Here is a 24615-nt window from a genome sequence, read left to right as displayed (position 1 = left end):
GCCACTCTATGTTCAAGATGCAACAATAATTATCTTGATTCTTTTGGACTTCATCTTGTGTAATTCATAAAATTTTCTTTAGTTCAGTTACCTTATTTTGCAGTTCTGTTGGTACAAATTATTTGATGAATTGACTTGAGCGAACCTTTTTTCTGGAACTTTCCCCACTTATTATTGTTAATTATCCATTTAACCTGAAAGTTGTCCCCGTTGATAGAATGCATAAAGGCCAAGAAGTTCTGCTTTCTCTGCATCATCTGTTTTTAAAAATCATTTCTTTTACCACTAGATAAGTTTCCTTTTTTTGTTGTGCACATTACTAATAACAGTGCCTTTGTTTTTGGATTTTTTTTTTTGCTGTCATTTTTGCAGATCTTAACTTGCTTTGGACTATGGCCTCCTTGCCCAGCTTTTTTATTTTTTATTTTTCGAGACAGGGTTTCTCTGTCTTCTTGGCTGTCCTGGACTCACTTTGTAGACCAAGCTGTCCTTGAACTCACAGGGATCCACCTGCCTCTGCCCACTGAGTGCTGAGATTACAGATGTGTGCCACCATGCCCAGCCTTAAAAAAAGTCTTAACCATGTCTTTCTGAGCTTGTACTGCACAGCTCTTACTCTTGTTGCTGCAGCCACTAAGAGGATATATATATATATATATATATATATTTCTTGCTGGTCACAGCAGTGCTCCCTCTGCTTCCCTCACATACCTCTTGTGGAGCATAAACTTCAGCACACTGGACCAAGCTAACACTCTGACCAGTGTTAGTTGAGTCAGACTTTGAATGACGTCAAAGTGGTTAAATTCTCCAAGATGCTAGAACTGGCATCAGCAGAGTCTTGTCTCCCACCTGCCCTGCCTGGGAGCCTTTGATGCTCCCACAGCCACACATCTGAACATGCCTGCCATGCTGTCCAGTGAGCCCCTCACGTTAGTACTTAGGGCAATTCCTTAATGGCTGCTTCCCACGAAACTCATTCATTCCCTGGAATAACAGCTCAGTCTCTCTTGCCACTGTGCACTTGAGTGGTGCAGAACACATTGAGTTTTGATTTCTCTGAGCTACAGAAATGCATACACATGCATTATATGCCACATAGCGCTTGTTACTTTAACTGGTGCCTTGAATATTGGTATATAAGTGCCAAAGGACAGATGTCTTATCATGTCTGTTCTTATGAAATATCAGATATCTGCACTGAAGGAGTGTTCAGAGACTACAGAGGATAGGAGCCTTGCAGGAGACTGGTAAGGAAGAATTGGTCAGAGCTGTTCCAGCTCCACATTAAGTCCTGTTGAGTTAAGTATTGCTGCCTCAACTGCAGTGTGCAAGGAGAAGCTTCTGCCTCTTAAGGACCTGGCCATTAAGACCGCTCTTGAATTGTGGTTAGCAGAGATACAAACACATCCATTTCTGTATTGATTTATCTGCCCCATGAAGACCTTTCATGAACTGCTCTAATGAGAAATATAAACACATCCAGTTCTTTATTGATTTATTTGTCCAAGAATGAAATGCTACAGATGGTTAATGCTCTTTTTCAGGAAGCTTTTTTGTTAATAGTGCAAGACTGTGTTTGTCTTATGAGCAGTAGGGTGGTTATTAACAAGCAAAAGTGAAACTCACTCTAGAAAGCCATTAAGTTTTCAGTCAAATCTAAATGATATGCTAAAGGAAGACTTAATGATCAAATAAACCTAAATATGGGGAAAGCTTTCAATAAACTGTTTAGATTGAGTCAAGTTACATTTTATTGGATATTTAAGTACTTTTGGAGGTCGTCACACAGCTGCTTTCTGCATTGGAAAATTTATAAATTTTAATGTCTTTAGTATTTTTATTTGGATCTTTTCATCTACTTTACAATTTTATTATATTTATTTATTTAGTGGAGTGGGTAAGAAGGTTTGTGCCATAATACAGGAGCCAGTTCTCCCTTTCATTGTGTGGATCCCAATGGCTGAACTCGGATTATCAGGCCTGGAAGCAAAGACTTTGCCCACTGACCTATTTATTACTGGTCCTCATCCACTTCTTTGATTTGTGTATGGTGCATATGTGTAGTACAGCGTATGTGCACACACATCCACCCCACCCCACACACACTCACACATACACACGCACGCACACACATAACACACCCACACTCACACTCTCACACATCTGAGAGGTGAGGCTTCCCTGTGGAGGGTGGTTATCCGTATAAAGAGAAGACTCCCTTCATCTTCAGTGTTCTGATCCCAGCCTCAAGTACATCCTTGGTTTTAGAAATTTTAGGTCAAAGGCAAAGTTTGAGAGAATGAATCTAGAAAGGTAGGGTTTGCAAGGCGAAAATAAATTTCATTTCCAGGTTTGAGGTGATAAACCTACAAAAGACATAAACAATTGGTGTTAAGGAGAAGATAAAGCTCTTAAGGGAGAAGTCAGAATTATGGCTATACATTTTGGAAATTATAATGAATTCCTTAAGAATGAACACATTTGCAAAAGTGAAAGAGACAAGTGTTGAGACAGAATCTTGGATAAACTAAAGAACTATTCAAGCAGACTGAGAAGAGCAAAGTATTGACCAGGCAGCTTGGAAGAGTTATGTCCCATATGGATCAAGGTAGGCCAATGTGACAGAGGGTTGTTCCGATTAACACTTGTTGAGTGGCTGATATGTGATAGTTGATCGCCACTTTCCTGTATTGCAGAGAAACAGTAAGCACGAGGACTGAGAAAAGCCACTGATTTGGTTGATGAGCGGGAACACATGCTGCAGTAGCTTCTTATCTGCAGCCATGTCAGGGCTGCAGCTTAGCCTGTGTCTCACACAGCACCAGGCATGCCGGAAAGTGGTCAGTGGTGAACATGGGAACTGTTAGAATGAAGAATTCCTTCTAGGCTTTCAGTCTTTGCCATCTAGCCCACATGTTCCATTTCTCTGCAAATTATTTTCCACTTTCCAAAGTGCATTATCTAGTTTTTCAACATCTCTGTGATGTCATGAGTAACCCTTTTCATTCTAAAATAGGTCTTATCAATAACCTTTTGGGTCAGTTCAGTGTTGGTTTTGAAACTCTTACTCTCTTCTTACCCCCATGAGTCATTCCTCAACTCCAAAGTTCTGGGGGACTGCAGGGGGGGGGGCGACTCAATGCGTAGACACTTGTGCATTTCTATAGAGACGTCTCCATTCAGACCTTCTGCCTATTTTGAATTGGGTTGTCTGTTACTATTGAATATTAAGAATTTAATAGTGATTTGGATACTAGCCCTCATCAGGTAAATGATTTGTAAGTCTTTATCCCATTCGCTGGGTTGTAGTTATTTCCTTGATGCTGTCTTTTACAGGACAAAATTTTTAAATTTTAATTATGTTATATTCACTTTCTTTTTGTTTGTTGCTTTGTTTTTACATCTTAATCCAAGATTATGAAGACGTTTATCTATGTTTTCTCTAATTAAAAATTTTACCTGTTATACCTAATTCTTCCATCTATGTCATGTTAATTTTTAGTATAGTGTGAGATATAGATCCATTTTGTTTATATTTACACATTACTATCGAATGTGGTGTGACTGTCTTTACACATTTGTTGAAAGCCTAGATCCTTCTTCCTCTCCCACTCCTTCCAGCTATATTTATGTATGTATGCATATATATTTTCCATGAACATACATAACTATGAGGAGATTTAATTTATAAATTAGGTAAAGTAATATATTACCAGTAACTAGTAATAAAGCAGGACAGTTGTAATAAGATGCTGTGGTAGAACTGGTGGCGTCATTGCTCTTCAGCTTTGCGGCCATTACTAAGTAAAATAAGGGTCACTTGAGCAGTGCTGCCGTAATCACCCTGATAACAGGGACTGCTAAGCAATTAGCAAGCAGGGCGCCATACCTCATGGGTACTATGGCTATAGGGATGATTTATGCACTAGGTGGGGTGGGTGAGGTGGCATAATTGTGTCATACCACTCAAAATGGTGTGTATATTATTACTTATGAACTGTTTATTTTTAGACTTTTCCACTTACTATTTTTAGATCATGGCTGTCTGTAGGTAACTGAACTTACAGAAAGTAAGACCATGTATAAACTAAGTAGACTGCTATATTTTGGTTTCTGTTACTGCCTAAAATGGCCAGCAGTCAAAATAGCATGTCATGTTCTATCTATTTCTCAAGAATATATTGTATCTGAAAACAGATCTGGCATCAGTCTTTAACCAGGTGGGTTGTTGTTGTTTTGAGATAGTCTCACTGTACAGGCCATGGTGGCAGGACAGCCAGGGACTCTAGACCCCTTTGCCTTTGTGAGTGCTGAGATTACGGGTATATCCACACCTAGCTTTCAGTCAGTTTATTCTTCTAGTGGCCTTTTCTGTCCTCTGACTTTTATGATATTAGTTTGCTTTTGCGTGCTGTTGGTCACTCACCCCCATTATGTGTGAGGCCACATGTTCCTCCAGGCTTTTCTATGTCGAGAAGAGCTCATCCAGTTTCCTGGCTTTGCCAGTTGGGTCGAGCAGAGCTGCTACTCAATCTGACTGCAGTCAGATAACATTTCTCGCTGTATTCCACCCATGCCTCTGTTGCAAGTGAGCTCGGCTTTACCCAACCGTGAGCGAGCCTCTCAGTCCTTCATATCTTCTCCTAGTAAACTAGGTCTCTTCCAGCTCTCTGCTATGTTTGCTATTAAATGCTACTGCTAATTACATGGTGGTAGTCTTTTTTACAGCTCTAGCCATCACCTCAGCCAGGCACCTGGACCTCACAACTAACTTACTGTATTAGCTTTCTGTGATTCCTTCTAGATCCTTCTTTCTGTTTTATTAGGCCCTGTGCTCACTGCCAGCTTAATCCCTGCCAAGTACCTTTTTCATTAAGGTGGTTTCCTCATCCAAGATCCAGGGTCTCGCACAGTGGTGTGCACACTATTCCTGCCTCTACTACCCTTTCCTTAACTCCTGTTACTTCCTTAATGGTGCCACACTTGTCTGGCGGTGTTTCCTTGCTTGCAGTCTCCATTTCCTTCATCAGTTGGCTCCATTGATGGTGCTCTCTTCCTTTTAAAATGTTTGCATCCCTGTAGTGTTTAAAGGTGGAATCTGCAGTAATGAAAACCTTGGTGATAACCTTGCTCGTATCTGTCTTTGTTGTGGACATGCTGCCTTTGATCGACATTGTTTCATGAGGAACTTCATTTCTATTTTTGTTTATGGCTCTTTCTACCTAGGCAGAATCTTAATAGCACCATCAGTCTGCAGTTTAAAATAATGTAAAAGAATGTCTTTTATCCCATTATCTCATTTTAATTTTTATGTCATTTTTAAAGGTCTATTAGAATAGTAAAAGAGTTTGAAAGTGTGTTGCTAGATACATTAAATCTAGTTTATAGAGCAGAAGCCACTTGATATATTAGATTGTATCAAGAGAAGACTGCTTTTTTATATACTGGCTAGGCAATTTTTTATTGTATAATTTGGGGAGTAGAGATTTTTAACTAAATGAAAACCATTATAGGCAATTACAATTAAGTTTAGTTGTTTTGAGGTTAAGATATTTTTATGTCTAGATAGATGTTTTAAGTTGATAAAGATAAGATATGATAGATATTGATTTACACTCAGAATTTTAGAGGCACCAAGATAGGAAAGATGTTTACTTCAAGCTTGCCAAATACAAATAGCCAAAACACTATGAATGTAACATTTATATAATTCCTGATTGTTTCATGGTTCTTCTTGCTGTAGGTAGTTTAGTGTATATATGTGTAAAGTATAAATGTACATGTAAAAAAAATTAAAATAATAAAATAATTATTTTCTTAGCTTAAAATAAATAACTAGATAGGCCATATAGATAACTAGTACAATATAATAATAAAATATTATTTATAATAATATATTACCATTTTTCTTCTACAGAAAAAATACTTTTTAAGATGCTTTGCCATGGAGTAATTTATCATACAAGTTTAAGAGAAAATCTCAATATATTTTGAAAAGTAAAATATTTACAAATCCTATTTTGTATTGAATTAGCACAAGAAAATTTTGAAATAATGGTAAAAGGATTAATAACCCCTAATGGCAACAGGAAAAAATGTCTGTTAGAAATGAAAGCTGCTTTGCTTAAATACTACAGAGATCAAACCATAAATTAAAATATTGATTACTTACCAAGATCAGCCAGGATGTAGGAAAATGTGTATGGATACATACTGCTGTGTGTGAACCCATATAATCTTTTGTGGAGTGCAATTTGAGAATACTTGTCACATTTAAGCATGCACACACCCCTTAACTTAGGAAAACAACTCCCTGGAATCTCTCTCTCTCTCTTTTTTGATTAAAAATTTACTCATTTATTCACTTTACATGCTATTGCAGACCCCCCTCCAGGTCTCACCCTCTTACCTTCTTCCCCCTTTCCCCCTCCCCTTCTTCTCAGAAAAGGGGAGCCTCCACCCCACAACTCACCCTGGCCCACTAAGTCGCATCAGGACTAAGCACATGAGGCCAGAAACAGCAGCCCAGATAGGGGAAAGTGGTCTAAAAGCTGGCAATAGAGTTGATGTCAGAGACAACCCTGTTCTGCTTGCTAGGGAGCCCACAGAAGACCAAGCTGCCCGTCAGCTACACATGTGTAGGGGGCCTAGGTCCAGTCCATGCATGGTCTTTGGTTGGTGCTTCAGTCTCTGTGAGCCCCCATAGGCCTCTGTTAGTTGACTCTGTTGGTCTCTTGTGAAGTTCTTGTCCCCTTTGGATCTATCTATTCCCCCATCTCTTCCACAAAGCTCTCTGAGCTCTGCCTGTTTGGCTAATATTTTTGGTGTGGGTCTCTGCATCTGTTTTGAGCTGCTGCTGGGTGGAGCCTCTCAGAGGACAGTTGTGCTAGTCTCCTGTCTAGCCTAGTTATGCTAGTCTCCTGTCTAGTCTAGGGGCCTGGGAAATAGCGCATAGAGGGGATAGGGATAGGGCAAACCTCACTGCTGCTGGGTTTGCCTGGAGGACTCCATCCCACCCCCACTCTGATAAATACTTACACATGCAGGCAAGGATGTGAACATAAAAAGGACAGTTTTAGCCTTCAAAAATGTAAAGTGTATTGATGGGCTTAAAAATATTTGAAAGAATAGGCCATTACTAGGTCACATTGAGGAATTGGCTAGAAATATCGTTGAGAAGAAATTTTAGTTACATATGCCTGTATTGCTTGAAATTTTATAATGAATATAAAGCAATAAAATAATATATTCAAATTTAAAGCATTTAAGAAACAAAATTTCATTTTGATAAGTGGCCAAAGATCTATTAACATAGCAATTTAAATCCTTGAATGTTAATGTTATACTAGAAAGAATGAAAATAAGTAAATGAAAAACTCATTGGTAGAAATTATATACACACAGTAGGTCTAAGAAAGACAAAGTTACTGAAAATTAAAAATTAGTTCAAGATTTAGAAAATAGGGCTGAAGAGATGGCTCAGAGGTTCTTCCAAAAGTCCTGAGTTCAATTCCCAGCAACCACGCGGTGGCTCATAACCATCTTTAGTGAGATCTGGTGCCCTCTTGGCATGCAGGTACACATGTGGGCAGAATACTGTATAAATAATAAATCTTTAAAAGAAAAGAAAAGAAAATATGTACAAGAGCTGGTTCTTTGATAGAAGACCCTGGGAAAGCTAGAGACAATGTAAAACCCAGAATAGTAATGAAATAATTTGAAAAGTTTAGAGAAAAAGATACATATTTATATGTTTTGATAAGATGTATATAATATTCTAAGGAAGAATACATTTATAAAATGTATATATTTTTCTTAAAATATTAAAAAACAAAATTAGCTAAGAACAATAATTTCTTAAAAGTGCTAGTACTTAGTGGAACAAAATATTTTCAAACCTTTAAGGAGGAGACACAGTTCATAAATTATTGGAATAACAAACAAATGGAAGCATTTAAGATAATTTTTGTGTTTGGTATAATTTTAAATTTAATTGTGTATGTATGTGTGTATGCACACATGTGTGTGCATAAGAGAGACAGAGAAAGAGAGAGCAAGCAAGAACTGTGTGTCAGTGGGTCTTCTATGCCACAGCATGTATGAAAACTATGTGGTGTCAGTTATCATGGGTTCTGGGGGTTAATCTCAGTGGCTAGGCGTAAAAAAAAAAAAAAAATTACATATCTGGGCAGTGGAGGGGCACGCCTTTAATCTCAGCACTCAAGAGGCAGAAGCAAGTGAATCTCTTGAGTTCAAGGCTAGCCTGGTCTACAGAGTGAGTTCCAGGATGGTCAGGGCTACACAGAGAAACTGTTTGGGGGGGGACGGGTTTGCATAATAGCCTTAAAGCCAATACTCATCTGTTAATATAATTCTTGACAATTTAAAAGAGATGTCACCAGCACCCAGAACAAGAGCTGGTGACTTGGTTTCTCTGTCCAAAATCGTGCTTCCTTTGCTGGCTGTCTGAGTCAGTATTCTGATGCTGTGAAGAGATGCCCTAAGCACAGCAGCTCTTATAGAAGACGGCATTTAGCTGGGGCTGACTTGCAGTTTCAGAAGTTTAGTCCATTATCACCATGGGGGGAGCATGATAGCGTGCTGGCAGACAAGGTGCTGGAGACGGAAGTAACTCAGAGTTCCACATCTGGATCTGGAGAAGCAGGGAGGGAGACTGGGCCTGGCACGGGCTTTTGAAACCTCAAAGCACACCCCTCACTGACACACTTCCTTCAACAAAGCTACACCTTCTAATCTTTCAAATCCTCCACTCCCTAGTGACAAAGCATTCAACTATATGAGCCCTTGGGGGGCATTCTTACTCAAACCACTGTACTGACCCACTCTTATTTTTATCATTTCATTTTTCCCTCATGTTTTGACACAGTCTCACTTTATAGCTCAGGGTGGCCTGGAACTCACTGTGGTATCCAGGCTGCCCTCAAACTCATGGCAGTCTTTCTACCTTGGCCTCTCAGATGCTGGAATTAGAGGTATGAGGCACCATTCTTGGGTTGACCCACCTTGAAAATGAAGGGTTTCTTCCATAGCTTCCATGGCACTCAAAGTCAGCATTGAGAGGGATGGGGAGATTATTGGAAGGGAGCATGGGTAAGAAAGAACACAGGCAGAAGGCAGCCTCCATGCCTTCCTTCCTTCTACATAAGGACAGAGTTCACTAAAGATAGCTCTCAGCGCATAGTGCTTCATCATCTGTTTCACAAGGACAGAGGTTCTGTTTCTTTTCTTTTCTTTTAGGCCATGTATGTGTTTGAGTGTTTGTACACATGTGTAGATATATATTTGGAGGCTGTTGGAAATCTCAGCTGTCTTTTCCTTGGGCTCTCTCTGTCTGTCTATCCATCCATCCATCCATCCATCCATCCATCCTCCTGTCTGAGACAAGGTACTTGTCTGGGCTAGAACATGCCAAGTAAGCTTAAGCTGCCTGGTGTCAAGTTCCAGGGATCCTCCTGTCTCCACTTCCCCATCATTACGATTAAGAATGCATATCACCGTGCCTGGCTTTTAAATATAGGTTTTGGGGATCAAACTCCAGTCTTCAAGCTTGCAAAGCAAGCACTTTACCAAGTGAGCCTCAACCCATGTGTCCGTCCCTTCCTTGTCATATGTACCTTCTCTAATGGCTTTACTTTAGGCCTTTATACTTTTGTGCTTGCTTAAAAGAAGTGCAAAGTAACTGGGTGTGTTCAATTTCCATGATGTTATCATTCATAGCAAGAAGAAAGGCAATGCAGCATTGCTGTTGTTGGGTGGTTAGTCTGAGAAGCTCCTCACTGATACTCTCACATCGGGTGTAGCCAGCATCTTCAATTACACTGTAGGGAAGAATTGAGGGGTTGTTATAAAGCAAAATTGTGTCTACTAAGAAAAGGACACTGTAAGCCCAGTGTGTAGATGGACTTCTTATGTGTCTGTGTGTGGTGCTGTTTTGTGGCTTTTGAAGTTACATTGTTCAAATGATGTCATCAATATCTAAGTTTAAAAGATTAGGTAAAGTATTTTGGTCTACTTTTGGAGGGAATAGTCCTGAGGATCACCTTGGAGCCTTGTGCATGCTAGGCAGTTGCTTTGCCAAATTAACTACATCTCTAGCCATGACTTTTTGTCTAAAGGATTTTTATATAAAGGTGTCTTATTAGGTAAGTGGTACATATTTGCAGATAAGAAAGGAATGCTGTTAAGATTAAGGCGTAGGTAAAAAATGTCAAAGTAAGGGGTAGGTTGAGGAATATGTTTTTATTATGTGTGGTTCACAAACCTTCTTGTAAGATTTTCTCAGAAAAAAATACAGCTCAGAGATGAAAAAGAGTAGTGATAAAGTTAAACTTAAACTTTGGGGCTTAAATATGGTCATTAGTTCTGTCTGTCTGTCTGTCTGTCTGTCTGTCTCTATCTCATCTCTCTTTCTGTCTCCCCATTTTATTTTGGTTTTGTTTGTTTGCTTGTTTGATCGTTTTTGAGACATTATCTCCTATAGAAGCTGATTATTTACCCAAGGATGGCTTTGTATTCCTGATCCTCATTGCCTCCACCTCCCCAGTGATAGAATTAAAGGGATATTTGACCATGCCTGGCTCATTAGCTGGTTTAACATTCTTATTTGAGAAATCTCTCAGAAAACTAAATATTGTTTCTATGCAGGCCATCTTCACTGTGTTGTTGTAGTCTAGTCAAAATTTCTGACTCTCAACTAGCAAGAAAGGCAAAGCAGACTGGAGGCGGTGAGGCTTTCTTTGCCTTCCTGTCTCCTGTCTTTTATCATGCCTCTGTTGGCTTGTTTCAGTGCTGGGGATTCAACGTAGAGCTTTGGTATGAGAAACCAGCTGTTTACCTATGAGGTATTACACATCCCCAGTTCCATTTCTGACAGGATCTTACTGTGTTGCCCTAGCCAGCCTTACCCACGATCCTCCTGACTCATTCCCCAAGTGCTGGGCTTATAGATATGTATTTGTAGCAATTTCAGTTTAGTGTTTCATTTCCAGTTATGGAGGTCAGTTGCTTGAAGTTCCTTGTTCCATCATCACAGTGAGCATTCTATCATAGATCTGTGGTGTGTAATTCAGCCCACCTACATAACCGTATTTGAGAACATCTCCTGGATTTACCCACTGGAGAGGGACCACTGGGTCACCCAGCCTTTGTATAATGTCACAAAGGACAGGCAAGCCACTTAGCAGGGCGGCTGTGTGTTTGCACTCTTACCTCAGTGCACAGCAATTCTTGCCTTCCCATATCTTGGTCAGCGTTTGCTACTTTCCACCATCCTGCTGGGTGGAAAGCCCCATCTCACTAGCCTTTTGGTCATCGTTGTACTTTGCACATCTTGTTAGTACTGATAACTCCCCACTGGCCAGTCATTGTCATACTTTGTTTTGTCATTTTATGTGTTGACAGCCACTTAAGCTTCTGTTTCCTTCCTCATGTCTTTGGTCCTTTTTACTGTGAATTCCATGTGATGCCATTAAGTGGCAGGCTCTTCTATATTAAATATATCTAGTCCGTCATCACTTTTAAATGTTATGAGGTTTTTTTCTTCCTTAATTTCATTCTTCCTAGTTCTATTCATGGTCTTCTGTATTGGATATTGGATATTTTCTGTATTGGATAAAAATTGGATATATTTAGAGTTGCTTTAAGGTCTTTTGTTCTCTGGTATTCTGTACCAGGGTGTGGTAACCCTGCTGGAGGGGTGGCTCAGTGGTTAAGAGCCCTGGCTGCTCTTCTAGAGGTCGAGTTCAGTTCCCAGCAACTGTATATCCAACTATAATGGGATCTGGTGCCCTCTGCTGGCATGCAAGTGTGTATGCAGACAGAGCACTCATATGTACACAAATAAATCAAAAGGAAAAAAGAGAATTTTGAGTGCTGCCCCACTTTTACCTGTGGCCTTTGGAGACTTCTTGACTTTGTCTCGTTGTGCTTGCTGTGTTAACTTTTGGCTGCTCTTAATGGATGGTTAAAAATGGAGGGAAATGAATGAAAAGTCCCTTCTTCTCTAAGTTCTTCCAGGGTTGGGCTCTTGGCCCTGTTTCTACGTAAGAGTCCTACAGGCTCCTCTGTAGCTGGGTCAGAAGGGGCGCTTGTCTTGTCTCCCTTCTGAGCTGTGCACTCAATACTCCTCCAAGGAGTGTAGAATCAGGGCCAGTCTTAGCTAGTTTCTTGAAGGAGTTGCAAATTGAGAGGTTTGGAATGACTGTCTTCTACTACGGACACAAAGAGATTAGAGGAGTTTTCTGAAGAAAGAGATTGAGATGTGGGCAAAGAAGCGAAGGGAGAAGGCTATGGTCCCGCAGAGAGGAGAGAGTTTGAGCTGGAGTGTGAAAGTAGCCGGCCTGCATCCTGATGGCTTTCCAGTCTCTGCTTCTGTTCTCTCCTGAGGCCACATTACATTTCCTTCTGTATTAGATAGGGGTGGCTAACCACTGTAACAGATAGACTCCAAAGGATGTAATGGCCCTCACACAATAGAAGCTTGTTTCCCACTTACACAAACAGGACCAGATGGCTCTAAGTTAGCAGGGTAGCAGCAGCAGAGGCCTATGCCACAGTCACTTAGGAACCAAGGCTGATGGAGGCTCTGCCATTTGCAGCATATGACTTTTGAGGTCTCCGTGGACGTTAGTATCCATCCCATAGAAGGAAAATGATCATGTAGTTGAGCTTATGGGAAGCTTTATAGGCCAAGTTTCTTTGGGTGGAACTCTGTCACATGGCCACATTAAACTCTACAGGAGGCTGGGAAATGTAGTTTAGCTATGGTCCCAGAAGGAACAGGAAATGGGTTTAGTGAACAAGTAGATTACTACAACATGCTTTGTATCTATATGGTATCTCTACCTTTCTAATCAAGTTCCTGGGTTTTTTTTTTTTTTTTTCCTTAAATATGTTTGAGTTGCTTCTTTATTTGGACGTCAATGCATAATATGTTTTTGAACTATCCATATTTAAAATAGAAGAGATAAAGCTGATTAATTAATTTTCTCAGGCAAATTGGGCCGATATCCACCCATGATGCATCACCACTCAGCACCCTCAGATGGTCAGATGCCAGGGGCACGTTTCCAGAGGTCTCACCTTGCAGAGGCCTTTGCAAAGGCCAAAGGAGCAGGTGGAGGTGCTGGAGGAGGGGGCAGTGGAAGAGGACTGATGGGCCAGATCATTCCAATCTATGGCTTTGGGATATTTTTGTACATACTGTACATTCTGTTTAAGGTAAGTGGAATTGTCTTATACAATATGTCAGTGAAAATCTAATGTCATTGTAATAAAAATCATTGTCTCTGGTAAATCCTTGTAAAGGTCTCACAGCCCTTTCAAATCTATCATCTCTTTAAAAACCTTATCATCTCTTTGTGAACTAGTTAGGGTCACTATCATCTCAGTTTTATAGATGAGAAATCCTAGCATAGATTGACAACTAAAATGTAAGGCCAGGGTTTGAACTTAGATCTGCTAGTTCATAATCCAATTAGCACCATAATTCAAAGAAAAATAACAAAAGACTAGGCATCTTTGCAAGCTGATAGACAATAAAGATGCTCTGCAAAGTGGCTTGTTCATAGGAGGCCATATTTAATGGTGCCAAGGTGTGGGATACTGTGTTTGGTGTCATCTCTGTCATTCTGTCATATCCAGACACTAAGCCCAACATTTTCTGGTTCTGGGGAGTTTTGCTGGATCTTTTAAGGCATACTTGCCAAATAAGTTCCACCTCCAGGCAGGCTTCTGTGGGCTACAGGCTTCTTCTTGGTACAGATGTGCAGAAGCTTCAGCTTACACCCATGCCTGAGTAATATGTGGGGAGTTTAGTTTCTTCCCACCCAGTTACTCTGCGGATGGCCTGAATTGAGATGAAAATGTCACCTGTCACTGGGTGAGCATGGGGACAGCAGATGAAAATGTTACCTGTCACACTGGGTGAGCAGATGACCAAGGGGTTTTGTTCTCCTTGTGCTTTGATCTTTGCTTCCATAGTTTTTACCTTCTTGACTTGTTCAGTGGCTTTTTAAAAAGACATTTCTCTAATGTTGATACTTGGTTTGATTCCTGACTTAATTTTTGTCTCCCAGCTTTTCTGTTTTTCGTTTAACATGAGGTGTTCCGTGACTTTGAGGTTCTGAGCTGCTGTTGACGTGCTGTACCTCCTTCATCCTCAGCTCTCCAAGGGGAAAACTGCAGAAGATCGGAGCTGTTCCACTGCCCCACCCGGAAACACTCACAGGAAGATTAGTAAGTGCAACTTCCCTTGCATTCAGTGGTACTGAGTTGATGCGGAATACAACCGGGGGGGAGGGGCTGTGATGTGTCCCCAAAGCATTTTCAAAAAGTTGTGTATAGATAGTGGGCCCTAAAGGGCTAATACTGCAAAAAGCACAAGGCTGCTAGTTCACTTTGGTACGTATTAGCAAATTTACATGAACGCTTGGATTAATTACTTTTCACTTAGACTACAAAATATTTGTAGCAAACGTGTTTATTTCACAGAGAAAAACTGAGGGAGAAATTGCATCATTGTTATACTCCATTATTAGCTCTTGATACTTTGGAGTTTTGAAATGTGTTGTCAAATAGTGCCCAACCAGAATTTTCTGTCAGGGGAAATGAAATATATATAGTATAGTCATTTTCTCTAAGAATTTATAGATTAGAATGATGTCAAGAAAAATAATCTGGGGCAAAGCACGTATTGAGCAAGAATGCTCAGCGCTCCTGGATAAAACCAGGGATAGCTGCGCACTCCTGTAACTCCGTCGCTGGGGAGTGGACACGGGCAGAGCCTTAGCTCTCCTGGCCAGCCAGCCTCGCCAACGCAGTGGGGTTCTTGTTTATTGTGATACTCCAGTTCAAGGGAATACAGGGAAAGTGCTACAGGAAGACCCTGTGTGAACTAGTCAGGATCACTCTCATCTCAATTTTACAGATGAGAAATCTTAGCACGCGTGTATACACACACACACACGTGCGCGCGCACACACACACACACACACACACACACACACATCGCCACCACCACCACAAATATAAACAAACCAAACCAAAATTAAAAAAATAAAATACAAAACAAAATAAAAAACAAAGACTTTTAAGATCTATCTCTTGTCAGAGACAGAAGTAAATCAAATGGTTTCCTAAGACTGCTTTTTATAAAACAATAGCAAAAGAAATAAGTCAGTTTTATCCTTTACTTATAAAATATGTAAAAATAACAATAACCTCAGCACCACGCACTGCAGTTTGTACCCACTTCACAGGTATTAACTGCATTAAAAGGCCTTTTAGACCCAGGCAGTTGTGGTACATGCCTTTAATCCCAGCACTCAGGAGGCAGAGGCAGGTGAATCTCTTTGTTCAAGGCCAGCCTGGTCTACAGAGGAAGTTCCAGGACAGAGGTATGAAATAGAAATCTAGGTCATTTATACACTGAGCAGCATTTCATTCATACTGCCTGAAAGTTTACTTCGTGTTTTAAGTGTTTATTTTTTTTTTTTCTGTTGTGTTTTTAGTATCTTAGTATTTCAGTGTGGGTGTATGTGTGTACTTTCTGCTGACTGTGTCTGAGAAAATTGCATCTAGTGGACAGAGTTAGACCCCAGCATGGTCTATTCTTTATTCTAGATGACCAGGGTTAGAAAACTCTGGGCATAAAGGTCTCAACTATAGTTTGGGACTTTCTATTGCCCAGACATAACACCGACACTACTAGTTCATAGATACTTCCATCCCTCAAGGACAGGCAAGCAGGCTCACACAGAGTCCTGATCCTTTGTCTAGTCCTACGTAGGCTTGGTGCTGCACCCAGAAGCACTGTTGGCTCACACACTGTTATCTCCCTTCTTCTGCATTTACTCTGGGGTGACTTTGCAGGGTGTTTTCAGTACCGGGTGTTTTCTTCAGCTGGCTCTGCTGGATTACTGTATGGAAGAGAGAGTGATTTGTTTATCATCCCCTAAATGAACCTGTATCCTGTTGTGCCTGGTGGCCAGCCCTCCCTCCCTCCGTCCCTTGTCCCTGCTGATTGTTCGTGAGTCTCTGAACAAGCCTGGATTAGCACAGGTCATTTCAGCTAGCCGCTTCTTCGAAGGGCTTAGGGAACTGTGTGTGATGGTTCTTAGATTGATGCTTGATTGTTTCTTTTTTCAGCCAATTTTGAGCTTGTTCAACTGCAAGAAAAATTAAAAGAGACAGAGGAAGCCATGGAAAAATTAATCAACAGAGTGGGACCTAATGGTGAGAGGTAAGCTTTCATCAAGAAGACTCAGACAATTTCATGTTTAGAGTGTCTACATCTTTGCTTTTGATGTATAGACCACATATTTCATCTTATGTAATTGTCAGCTTAGGTGCAATGTATGTATTCTTTCTCAATGAACATTTCCATTGTCATATCACTGAGAAACCTGTTTTCAAGCGTAAATGTGTTACACGTTATTGTGAGAGTTTGTGAAATTTGTAATTCTTGTAGGATCAAATGACCTAGTTTTATGAACGATCTTTCCCTAGTTGTCTAATATAAAATTTTAAGTAAACCTGGTTATTGGATGTTGTATTCTTGGAGATCTAATAAGAAAACAATCAAGGACCTGGAGAAATGACTTGGTGCTTAAGAGCACTGGCTGCTCTTCAGAGGACCTGGGTTCAGTTCCTAGCACCTGCAAGCAGCTCACAGTTTCTGTAACTCCAGTTCCGGGGAAGGGATATGTTGCTCCCTTCTTGCCTCCAGGAGCACTGCACACGTGTATGTCACAGGTCTCGACCCGTGAAGGAGCAGACACTCACACACATAATGAGACACTAAAATCTCAGAGCGAGCAACTGTCACCACCATAGGCATTCTCGTTTTGTATTGACTCATTCCTAGTGCAGAATTAGACATGCAAAGTGGTGTCAGGGGCCAAGTTAACTATTTAGGAAGGCACGCTTCTATTCTACCACACTGGCCAAATATCTGAAGGGTAGGTGCAGGAGCTTTGTGAAAATGCGAGCAACTAAGAAAACAGAGCCCTAAAAAAGCCAGGAAGCAAAAAGCAGAATGTAGTATTGTGTACCAAGATGGAGTCAGTCTTAACTGAGCCTTCTAACAGGGGAGAAGAGAGAACTTCGCGATGGGTCATAGAATCTTATGCAGGATATTAAACAGTCTCTCCCACACCTTCATGGGCAGCTGTGGAATCCTTGATGCAAGTAGCAGGGCTCGGCCTCTTCTGTTTGCTGTCTTTCAACCACTTGTGCTCTGTCTCTTTCTCTTTGATCACTGACATCTAGTGTGCCCATCCTTTGTTGCATATAAGAAGAGTGGGCATCCTCAAATTGCAGGTTCCTGTCTGCGACTGGATAGAAACACAGAAATGATTTCTGATGTGACCAGTAGGATTTTTCAGACACCTTTCACATGAACGTGTAGGTGCACACACTTTCAGTGACCTCTATGTTATGTCTGATGTTAAACACAGTATCAAACTTAAAGACACAGGTTAAGGAACTAAGGTAAAATGTTCTAATTTCTGCCTTTAGAATTAGCAAGATTTCCTGCCAAGAGTAGGATGTCCGGTCAGACATGACTTGCCTGCTAGAAACATGGTGTGGCCTGGGGAAGCACTGATGAGCAGAGAGCCTGGTCCTGAGTGGCCCTGCGTGCAAAACTTCCTTATATGCTCTCTCGTATCTGCCCCAACTTATGTAACAACTTGGAAAACATTCAATAACCAGGTTTTACTTAAAATTTTATATTAGACAAAACTAAGGAAAGATCGTTCCTAAAACTAGGTTATTTGATTCTACAAGATTTGCGAATTTCACAAACTCTCACAATAACTTGTAACACATTTACACTTGAAAACAGTTTTCTCAGTGATATGACAATGGAGATGTTCGTTGAGAAAGAACACATACCTTGCACCTTTTCATCTAGGATCTTGCAAATATATTTTCCTTTGCTGAGGCATTGCGTGCCCCACTCCCCTCCGCCCAGATAAACACACTCTTTTTGACTCTGGATTGCCATTGAACTCTCAACAAGGGCATCATTTTCTCTGAGAATCCTTACCTGAAACCACAGGAGCAGCCTGGGTGTTCTTTTGTGCTCATATCCCTGAGCTTATTGGGTGATATGTACCACTTACTGCCATCCAGGAATGCCTTCTCTGATGTCCTGTACTTGGGGGAGCACAGGATTGTCACTGTTCAGGCTTGCTCCTCATGCTGGAGCACTGAGGACATGTACACACCCTGAAATAATGAGTCTTTTAAAACAGGGTCTCCAGCAGCAATAGCGTCTTCTTTGGAACAGCTCTTCATTTGCTCTGCACAGTCCTGTTGTTAATGGCAGGCATTTGTTTCCCTGAAATAGCCACATCTGAGAGCACGAAGTATACTGCTATAGCAAACAAACTTAAATCTAGTGGCTTGAACAATCCAGCTTTATTATGCTAGAGTTCTGTGGGTTAACAGTCCCATATTGAGTGAGAATCATTGGTATTGGTCAGATTCTCTTGGCAAGGCCCCTCAGCAGAATCTGTTTCTTGACTTTTCAGCTTCTAGAAGTTGCCTACACTCCTTGGCTTATGGCCCCTTCCTTTGTCTTCAGAGACATCAATATTGGGTTGAAACCTATTCAGATTATATCACTTTGTCCTCTGCTACCATCTTTTCCCACTTTTAAGGATCCTTCTAACAGCATTGTGTTCTCAAACAATCCAGGTTAACCTCCCATTATAATGTCAGCTGATTAGAAGCCTCAAGTTCACCTACAACCATGATCCCCTTAAAGGGAAGTTTATGGGTTCCAGGGATTGGAACCTACATATCTCTGTGGGGGGTGGGGTGGGAGCTTAAGGTCTGATGAAAAGGGGAGCGCTTGAATAAGCTTAACAAGATAGAATGGTTTCCTTAGGCAGAGTTCAGAAAAAGAATGTTTTAGAGACAGTAACAGTAAGAGGAGGCAAGTGTTTGGAATAGCAAGCAGTTGACAGCTGGTGTGGGTGGTTACACTAAGGATAGAAAAAAATGAGTAGAGAGGTAGGAAATGGGTAATGGTTACATAAGATAAATGGGTAGAGAGGTGGGGAAGGGGTAATGATTAGATAGCATAAATGGGTAGAGAGGTGGGTAATGGGAGACAACCAGGCAACTAAGACCTGTACCTACAGTTGGAATTATCGTTTTTGTGAAAGTTTTCAGGAGAAATGTCATGTTTTCCTGAATTTAAAATATAGCAGACATATGCCAGAAGCCTAATAAGAATATTCCATCAAAAAGCAGTGGGAAGCACTGGCATGGTGGCCACTGTGGGTGGCAACAGGAAGACTGCAGGGTGCTGGCCAGCCCTTGCTATTCAGGGAGTTCTAGGGCAACCGGTCTGTATAGACAAATTCTGTTAAAAACAAAACCAACAGACATAAAGTGATAGGTAGTGAAAATAGAAAACAGGCGTGCATATTATGGGAATTTGGTTATTGGAAAAGTACTGAACTCAGAAGAATATATGAGGTATCTCATGATATCAAATATTATACCTCTAGTTTTTAGGAAGAGGGGCAATCACAGTAGCTCTTAGTATCTCTGAGGATGTAGGAAGCAGTAGTGAAGGGATAGCTCCAAGATGAATTATAACAGGAGGTGTCCAATTCAGGCTTTATTTGCTCAAGATCCAATTGGTAAAAAAGATACAGTTGGGGCTGGAGAGATGGCTCAGTGGTTAAGAGCACTGGCTGCTCTTCCAGAGGGCCTGTGTTCAATTCCCAGCAACCACATGGCAGCCCACAACTGTCTGTAACTCCAGTTCCCAGGGATTTGACAACCTCACACCTATGCACATAAAATTATATATAAAAAAAGAGAAAGTACAGTTGGTCCAGTGTGGCTCATGCAACTATCAATGAACCAATCACGACAGACAGGAAAATGGAATAGGAAGATTGCCATTTGACCACCCTCAAGGGGAGATAAAGGCATGAATGGCTCTTCTGTAACCTATAGTATGAGCAGAAGAGAGACTATGTCCCCAAAGGAAACTAACTAGATAAGAACATGGAAGGAAAAGAAGGATACAAAGATGCTTGGAGATCTATAGTTCTTCCTGGGAGAGTCTAGCATTACCTAAGGTAAAACACAGAAGAGAAAGAAGATAACGATTTTGAGATAGCGAACATGGATGAACATGGGCTGAACTTTGAATATGGTTGAGATGCTGTCAGAATACCCAAGTAAACCATATAACAGCAACAGAAATGTGGGTCTTGGGAGCAGATTAAAGGACTGGGTAAGATCAAGGTCATGAGGAAGGATGAGATCACCAGATCTGCTGTTACTTTAGTCTTCCCTTTTTGTTTTGTTCTCTCTGTATTTTGCTCCTGGATTTGGACTTGATGATTCTTTGGTTAGAAGTTAAGTGAAATGATTTTCCACCCGTGACCTTATATTTTTCTAGCATTTTGAAATCTGTCATATACAAAGTGTTTATCATCCATCTCTGCTTGTTCATGTAGCTCCTCATGATTCTTGGCCATGTGGGCCTTGGTTTTGAGGGATTAAATTTAGGGTTAATTTGAAATTCAGTGTAATGACAAAGTCTCAAGTAGAAATGCTGAGGGAATAATTGGGCAACATGCACATCTGGATACAGAGTAAAGATTAAAGACAGGGCTTGGGCATCTTCTGACTGCGGTAATGGCTTAATTTATGCTGTTGGGGCAGCCTCCCAGGAGTGACTGCAAAAATGAAGACACAGGAGTCCAAAGATTGAGCCTTCATCATGGCATGGTTAGAAATAAAGGAAATGGTTAGAGAAGTGGGAGAAATACAGATGTGTCTGTGGCTAACACAGAGCCTGTCAGAAGGGTGCTCTACAGTAAGGAAAATCTAAAGAACAAAATCTGGATGATAAAGACCCCTGGACTCAGGAGCAAAGCAGTCATTGATGAGTTTTAGGTTTTGGTAAATGATAGAGTGGAGGCACATAGGTATCATGAGAGACGAGGCTGTGGCCATGCTTCATGCACAGGCATCACTGCCCTCTGGGAGTCCCAAGGCTGAGTCAGGATGAAGCCCATGAAAATGTCCATTATTGTAAACTCTAAAGACGTGATGATGTGGATCCTGCCCTCTGTGTTCATCAGGCAGCACAGACACACTTTTCAAAGTTAAAAGGATGGTTTAGTTTGGAATTTTGTTTGCTGATGCTTCTCCAAGCCTGGCTGTCCTATTGTACTTGAGGGCTCTTTTTTCCCCTGTGTTAGGAAGCAGAGGCTCATTTTTATGCCATTCAGTGTCACAAAACTCCTTGTACAGTTAGAGAAATGGTCTCTAAATATTGCTGGCCAGAACTTTCTGGAACCAGGCAGGTTGTCCTATTCTGCCCCTGAACTCTCTCACAAAATGAGTCGTTTTTATTAGAGGAAGTCAGATAACTGAGCTGGTTTTGCTTTCTTCCCAGTGAGGATGGTAGAAATGGCCAGCCTCCTTTTTCTCAGTTACAATCTTAATGTTTGAAGGAGAAACCTTTTTCCTGTTGGGTGAAGTTTGTCAGGTTCAACAGAGCTGATACAATGTAGAACTACACTAAGTAGAGGAAAGGGCGCCTCCCTTACTAGTGCGTGGCTTTCCACCTGAACATCTGCTGACTCAGATGCTTTGGGCTTTAAAGAAAGAATGGGGAATTCTCTTAACTCCTCCACCAGCTAGTTTCTGTTTTCTGTGCAGGACGCTGCCTTTCTGTGTGCTGCAGTGTTTTCCTCTCAGCTGTGTGGTTATCCTCGGGCCTCATGCTGCTGTTGCGTATATTTGCCTAGAACCACAGCTATGTTGGTAGTCAGATGAAGTCTCTAAACTGTAGGAATTGAGTACTGTGGTGGGCTGTGGGTTCACTGGTAGTGTTTGCTTAGTAGGCGTTCCAAAAGAAAGGAGAGGAGAGGGAGTGGAAGAGGAAGAAAAAGAAAAAGCACAAACTGCTAATCACCGTGTGTAAAATTTAGTTTAGGGATCTCAGTTCCCCAGTTTCCCTCATCCACATGATTGAGTGCTGTGTGTTATCAACCTGTGACATTTCAGACTGTGTCCTTACTCCTGCACACGTGGATAAGCCTTGTGGTTCCAGTCTAGTTCTATTCTGTAGTTGAGACTAAGGGCCTAGAATACTTTTCTTTGACAACCTTGCTTCAGAGAAAGAATCTCATAGTGAAGGGAAGAAATGTAAGAGTTTGAGGGAGATTGCAGGAGACGGGGAATCAGGCTGGTGAGGTGGGGAGCTGAGAGCACTGGGATCTTGTTTGCATGTTAATTCATCTTGGAACATCAAGTGGTCACTTGAAGTATTCTGGAGATTAAATTCCCCATTTATAAAATCACAGCATTGATCTAACATCTCTGGTTCCACCCATCACATTCCAGGATCAATTCTAGAATAATCACCTGCTGTTAGACCTCCTCTTTAGAACCAAAATTGATTGTGATGAAGTTTGTCCTGTCGCCTGGGAGTACTGACCACTAAATGGCTGGATTGTGTGATGTTTCTCAGCAGAACACAGACTGTGACTTCTGATCAAGAGAAACGATTACTACACCAGCTCCGAGAAATCACCAGGGTCATGAAAGAAGGCAAGTTCATTGACACATCTACTCCAGAGAAGGAAGCCGAGGAAGCGCCTTACATGGAGGACTGGGAAGGTAGAGTGCCCCTTGCTTCTTTATTGGCTGTCACCCAGAAAGGAGATCTTGCCAGTTTTCTTAAAATTCAGTTTTCTACTGAGACATGTCATCTGTATATCGTTAACCTGTTTTAAGTGTGCAGTTGGAAAAGTTTGGCAAATGTGCAATGGTAATCACAGTATAGTCTCAGAATAGAACAATTTCATCACACTAGAAAGCCTTGCCTTCCACCTCTGGCAGCAGCAGAGCGGCTTTTGGCTTTTTGTGTATAAATGGACTGATTGTATTGCAGATGTGCTGTGGTGGATGTCTTCTGTTTAGAGTAATGCTTTAGAGACTCATGTGTAGTGATAAGTGTAGCACAAGTTCTTTCTGAAAGTGTTGGGCAGTATTGTATAAATATATCACAGATTGTTAATCATCTCACTAGTTGACAAACATTGGGCACTTTCTGGCTTTGAACTGAAGGATCCAAGCTGTTGTGAAGTTTGCATGAAAGGCCTTTTTGGACACACTGTGCTTCTCTTTCGGTATGTGCGTAGGGGTAGAATTTCAGGGTTTATAGTGAGTGCATTTATTAGACACTTTAAAGTGGCTGTACGTTTCTCCCGGCAGCTTTTGAAGGTTAGTTTCCCCATATCCTTGCTAATGTACTGTCTTTGTAAATGTTAGCCATTCTAATGAGTTTGCAGCGGTATTGTAATCACAATTCCAATTTGCATTTCCCAAGTGACTATGATGCTGAACATTTTTCATGTGCTACTTGCAAACTGTGTGTCTTTGTTGAAGAATCTGTTCAAATTATCATTTTTGAATATTGAGTTGAATGTGTTTTTATTAAGTTGTAACATTTTTGTATGAGGGTCTTTTTTGAGAGACAAGGTTCTTGTAATACAGTGTCCTTGGCTGGCCTGATACTCACCTTACAGCACACAGACTAGGCTTGAATTCATCACCTTGTGGCTCAGCCTCCCTGGTACTAGCATTATGTGTGTGCATCCTAGATACAAGCACTTTACCAGTTAGGTATTTCACATGCATTTTCTCATGTCAGTATCTTGCCTGTGTATTTTTTTAATAGCATCTTTCAAAGAGAAGTCTTCAGTGTTTATGAAGTCATATTTATCATTTTTCTTTTGATTCACATTTTTTGTGTGTTCTGTTTAAGATGTCTTTGCCTAATCCATATGGTTTTATCTAGAAATTATATTTGGCTTTAGTGCTTACATTTAGACTTATTTTTGAAATTAAAATATAATTGCATCATTTTCTCCTTTCCCTTTCCTCCTTCCAACCCCTCCTTTGAGTTAATCTTTATAGATGATGAGGCATCAGGATTTAAGTTTGCTTTTGCATATCTCAGTACTGTATCATTGGCCTTTAATTCCATTTAATTAATATATTTAGCACATTTGTTGAAAATCAGTTGACTCTGTGTGTGTTTGTTCCTAGGTATAAAACCGAGAGTTCATACATAGTGGTTACAGTCTCTACCACTGAACTCCATTCTAAGTTCAATGCCAAATGATGAGCCTTGAAAACATTATATACAGGTAACTTGCAGGTTGTGTTATATATTTAGGAACACACACACACACACACACACAACAATGATTAAAGGAAAAGAGCTTTACATTGGTTTTTGAGTTGTAAAATCATGTGTTAAAACCTTCTTTGTTATGATACTATATAACTCAGTTTGCAAAGGCTTTTCCCCTTTTGTTAAAAATGGGTTCTTTTCACATGCAATACCTGCTGATTACAGTTTCCCCTCCCTTTACTCCTCCCAGTTCCGCCACACTGCTTTTCCTGTCCAGATCCACTCCCTTTCTGTCTCTCATTAGAAGAAAACAGGCTTCTAAGAGATAACAATAAAACATAACAAAATAAAATCAAGAACTATCAGATTGAATTTGGACAAGGCAAATCAACAGAAGGAAGAAA

The 24615-nt window shown here is 40.7% G+C and overlaps 1 protein-coding gene across 4 annotated transcripts in view; it reads left to right on the top strand.

Annotated features, from left to right (window-relative positions):
* The window catches only part of Ric3 (RIC3 acetylcholine receptor chaperone), a 38924-nt gene that overhangs the window by 5113 nt on the left and 9196 nt on the right, over positions 1-24615 (top strand). The window contains exons 2-5 of one of the 4 annotated variants that reach the window (XM_051149191.1): positions 13016-13242; positions 14187-14259; positions 16171-16264; positions 22544-22689. In XM_051149191.1, the coding sequence (XP_051005148.1) occupies positions 13016-13242; positions 14187-14259; positions 16171-16264; positions 22544-22689 (540 nt within the window). Of the gene's footprint in view, positions 1-12992; positions 13243-14099; positions 14260-16170; positions 16265-22540; positions 22690-24615 lie in introns of those variants that run through there. The other 3 variants (XM_051149190.1, XM_051149188.1, XM_051149189.1) reach the window with 3 other exon arrangements.

The sequence above is a fragment of the Acomys russatus genome, chromosome 7, assembly GCF_903995435.1.
Source record: "Acomys russatus chromosome 7, mAcoRus1.1, whole genome shotgun sequence".
In the NCBI taxonomy this organism is placed as follows: Eukaryota; Metazoa; Chordata; class Mammalia; order Rodentia; family Muridae; genus Acomys; species Acomys russatus.
Note: the sequence above shows the minus strand (reverse complement) of the source record. Positions and strands in the feature narration are given on the sequence as shown.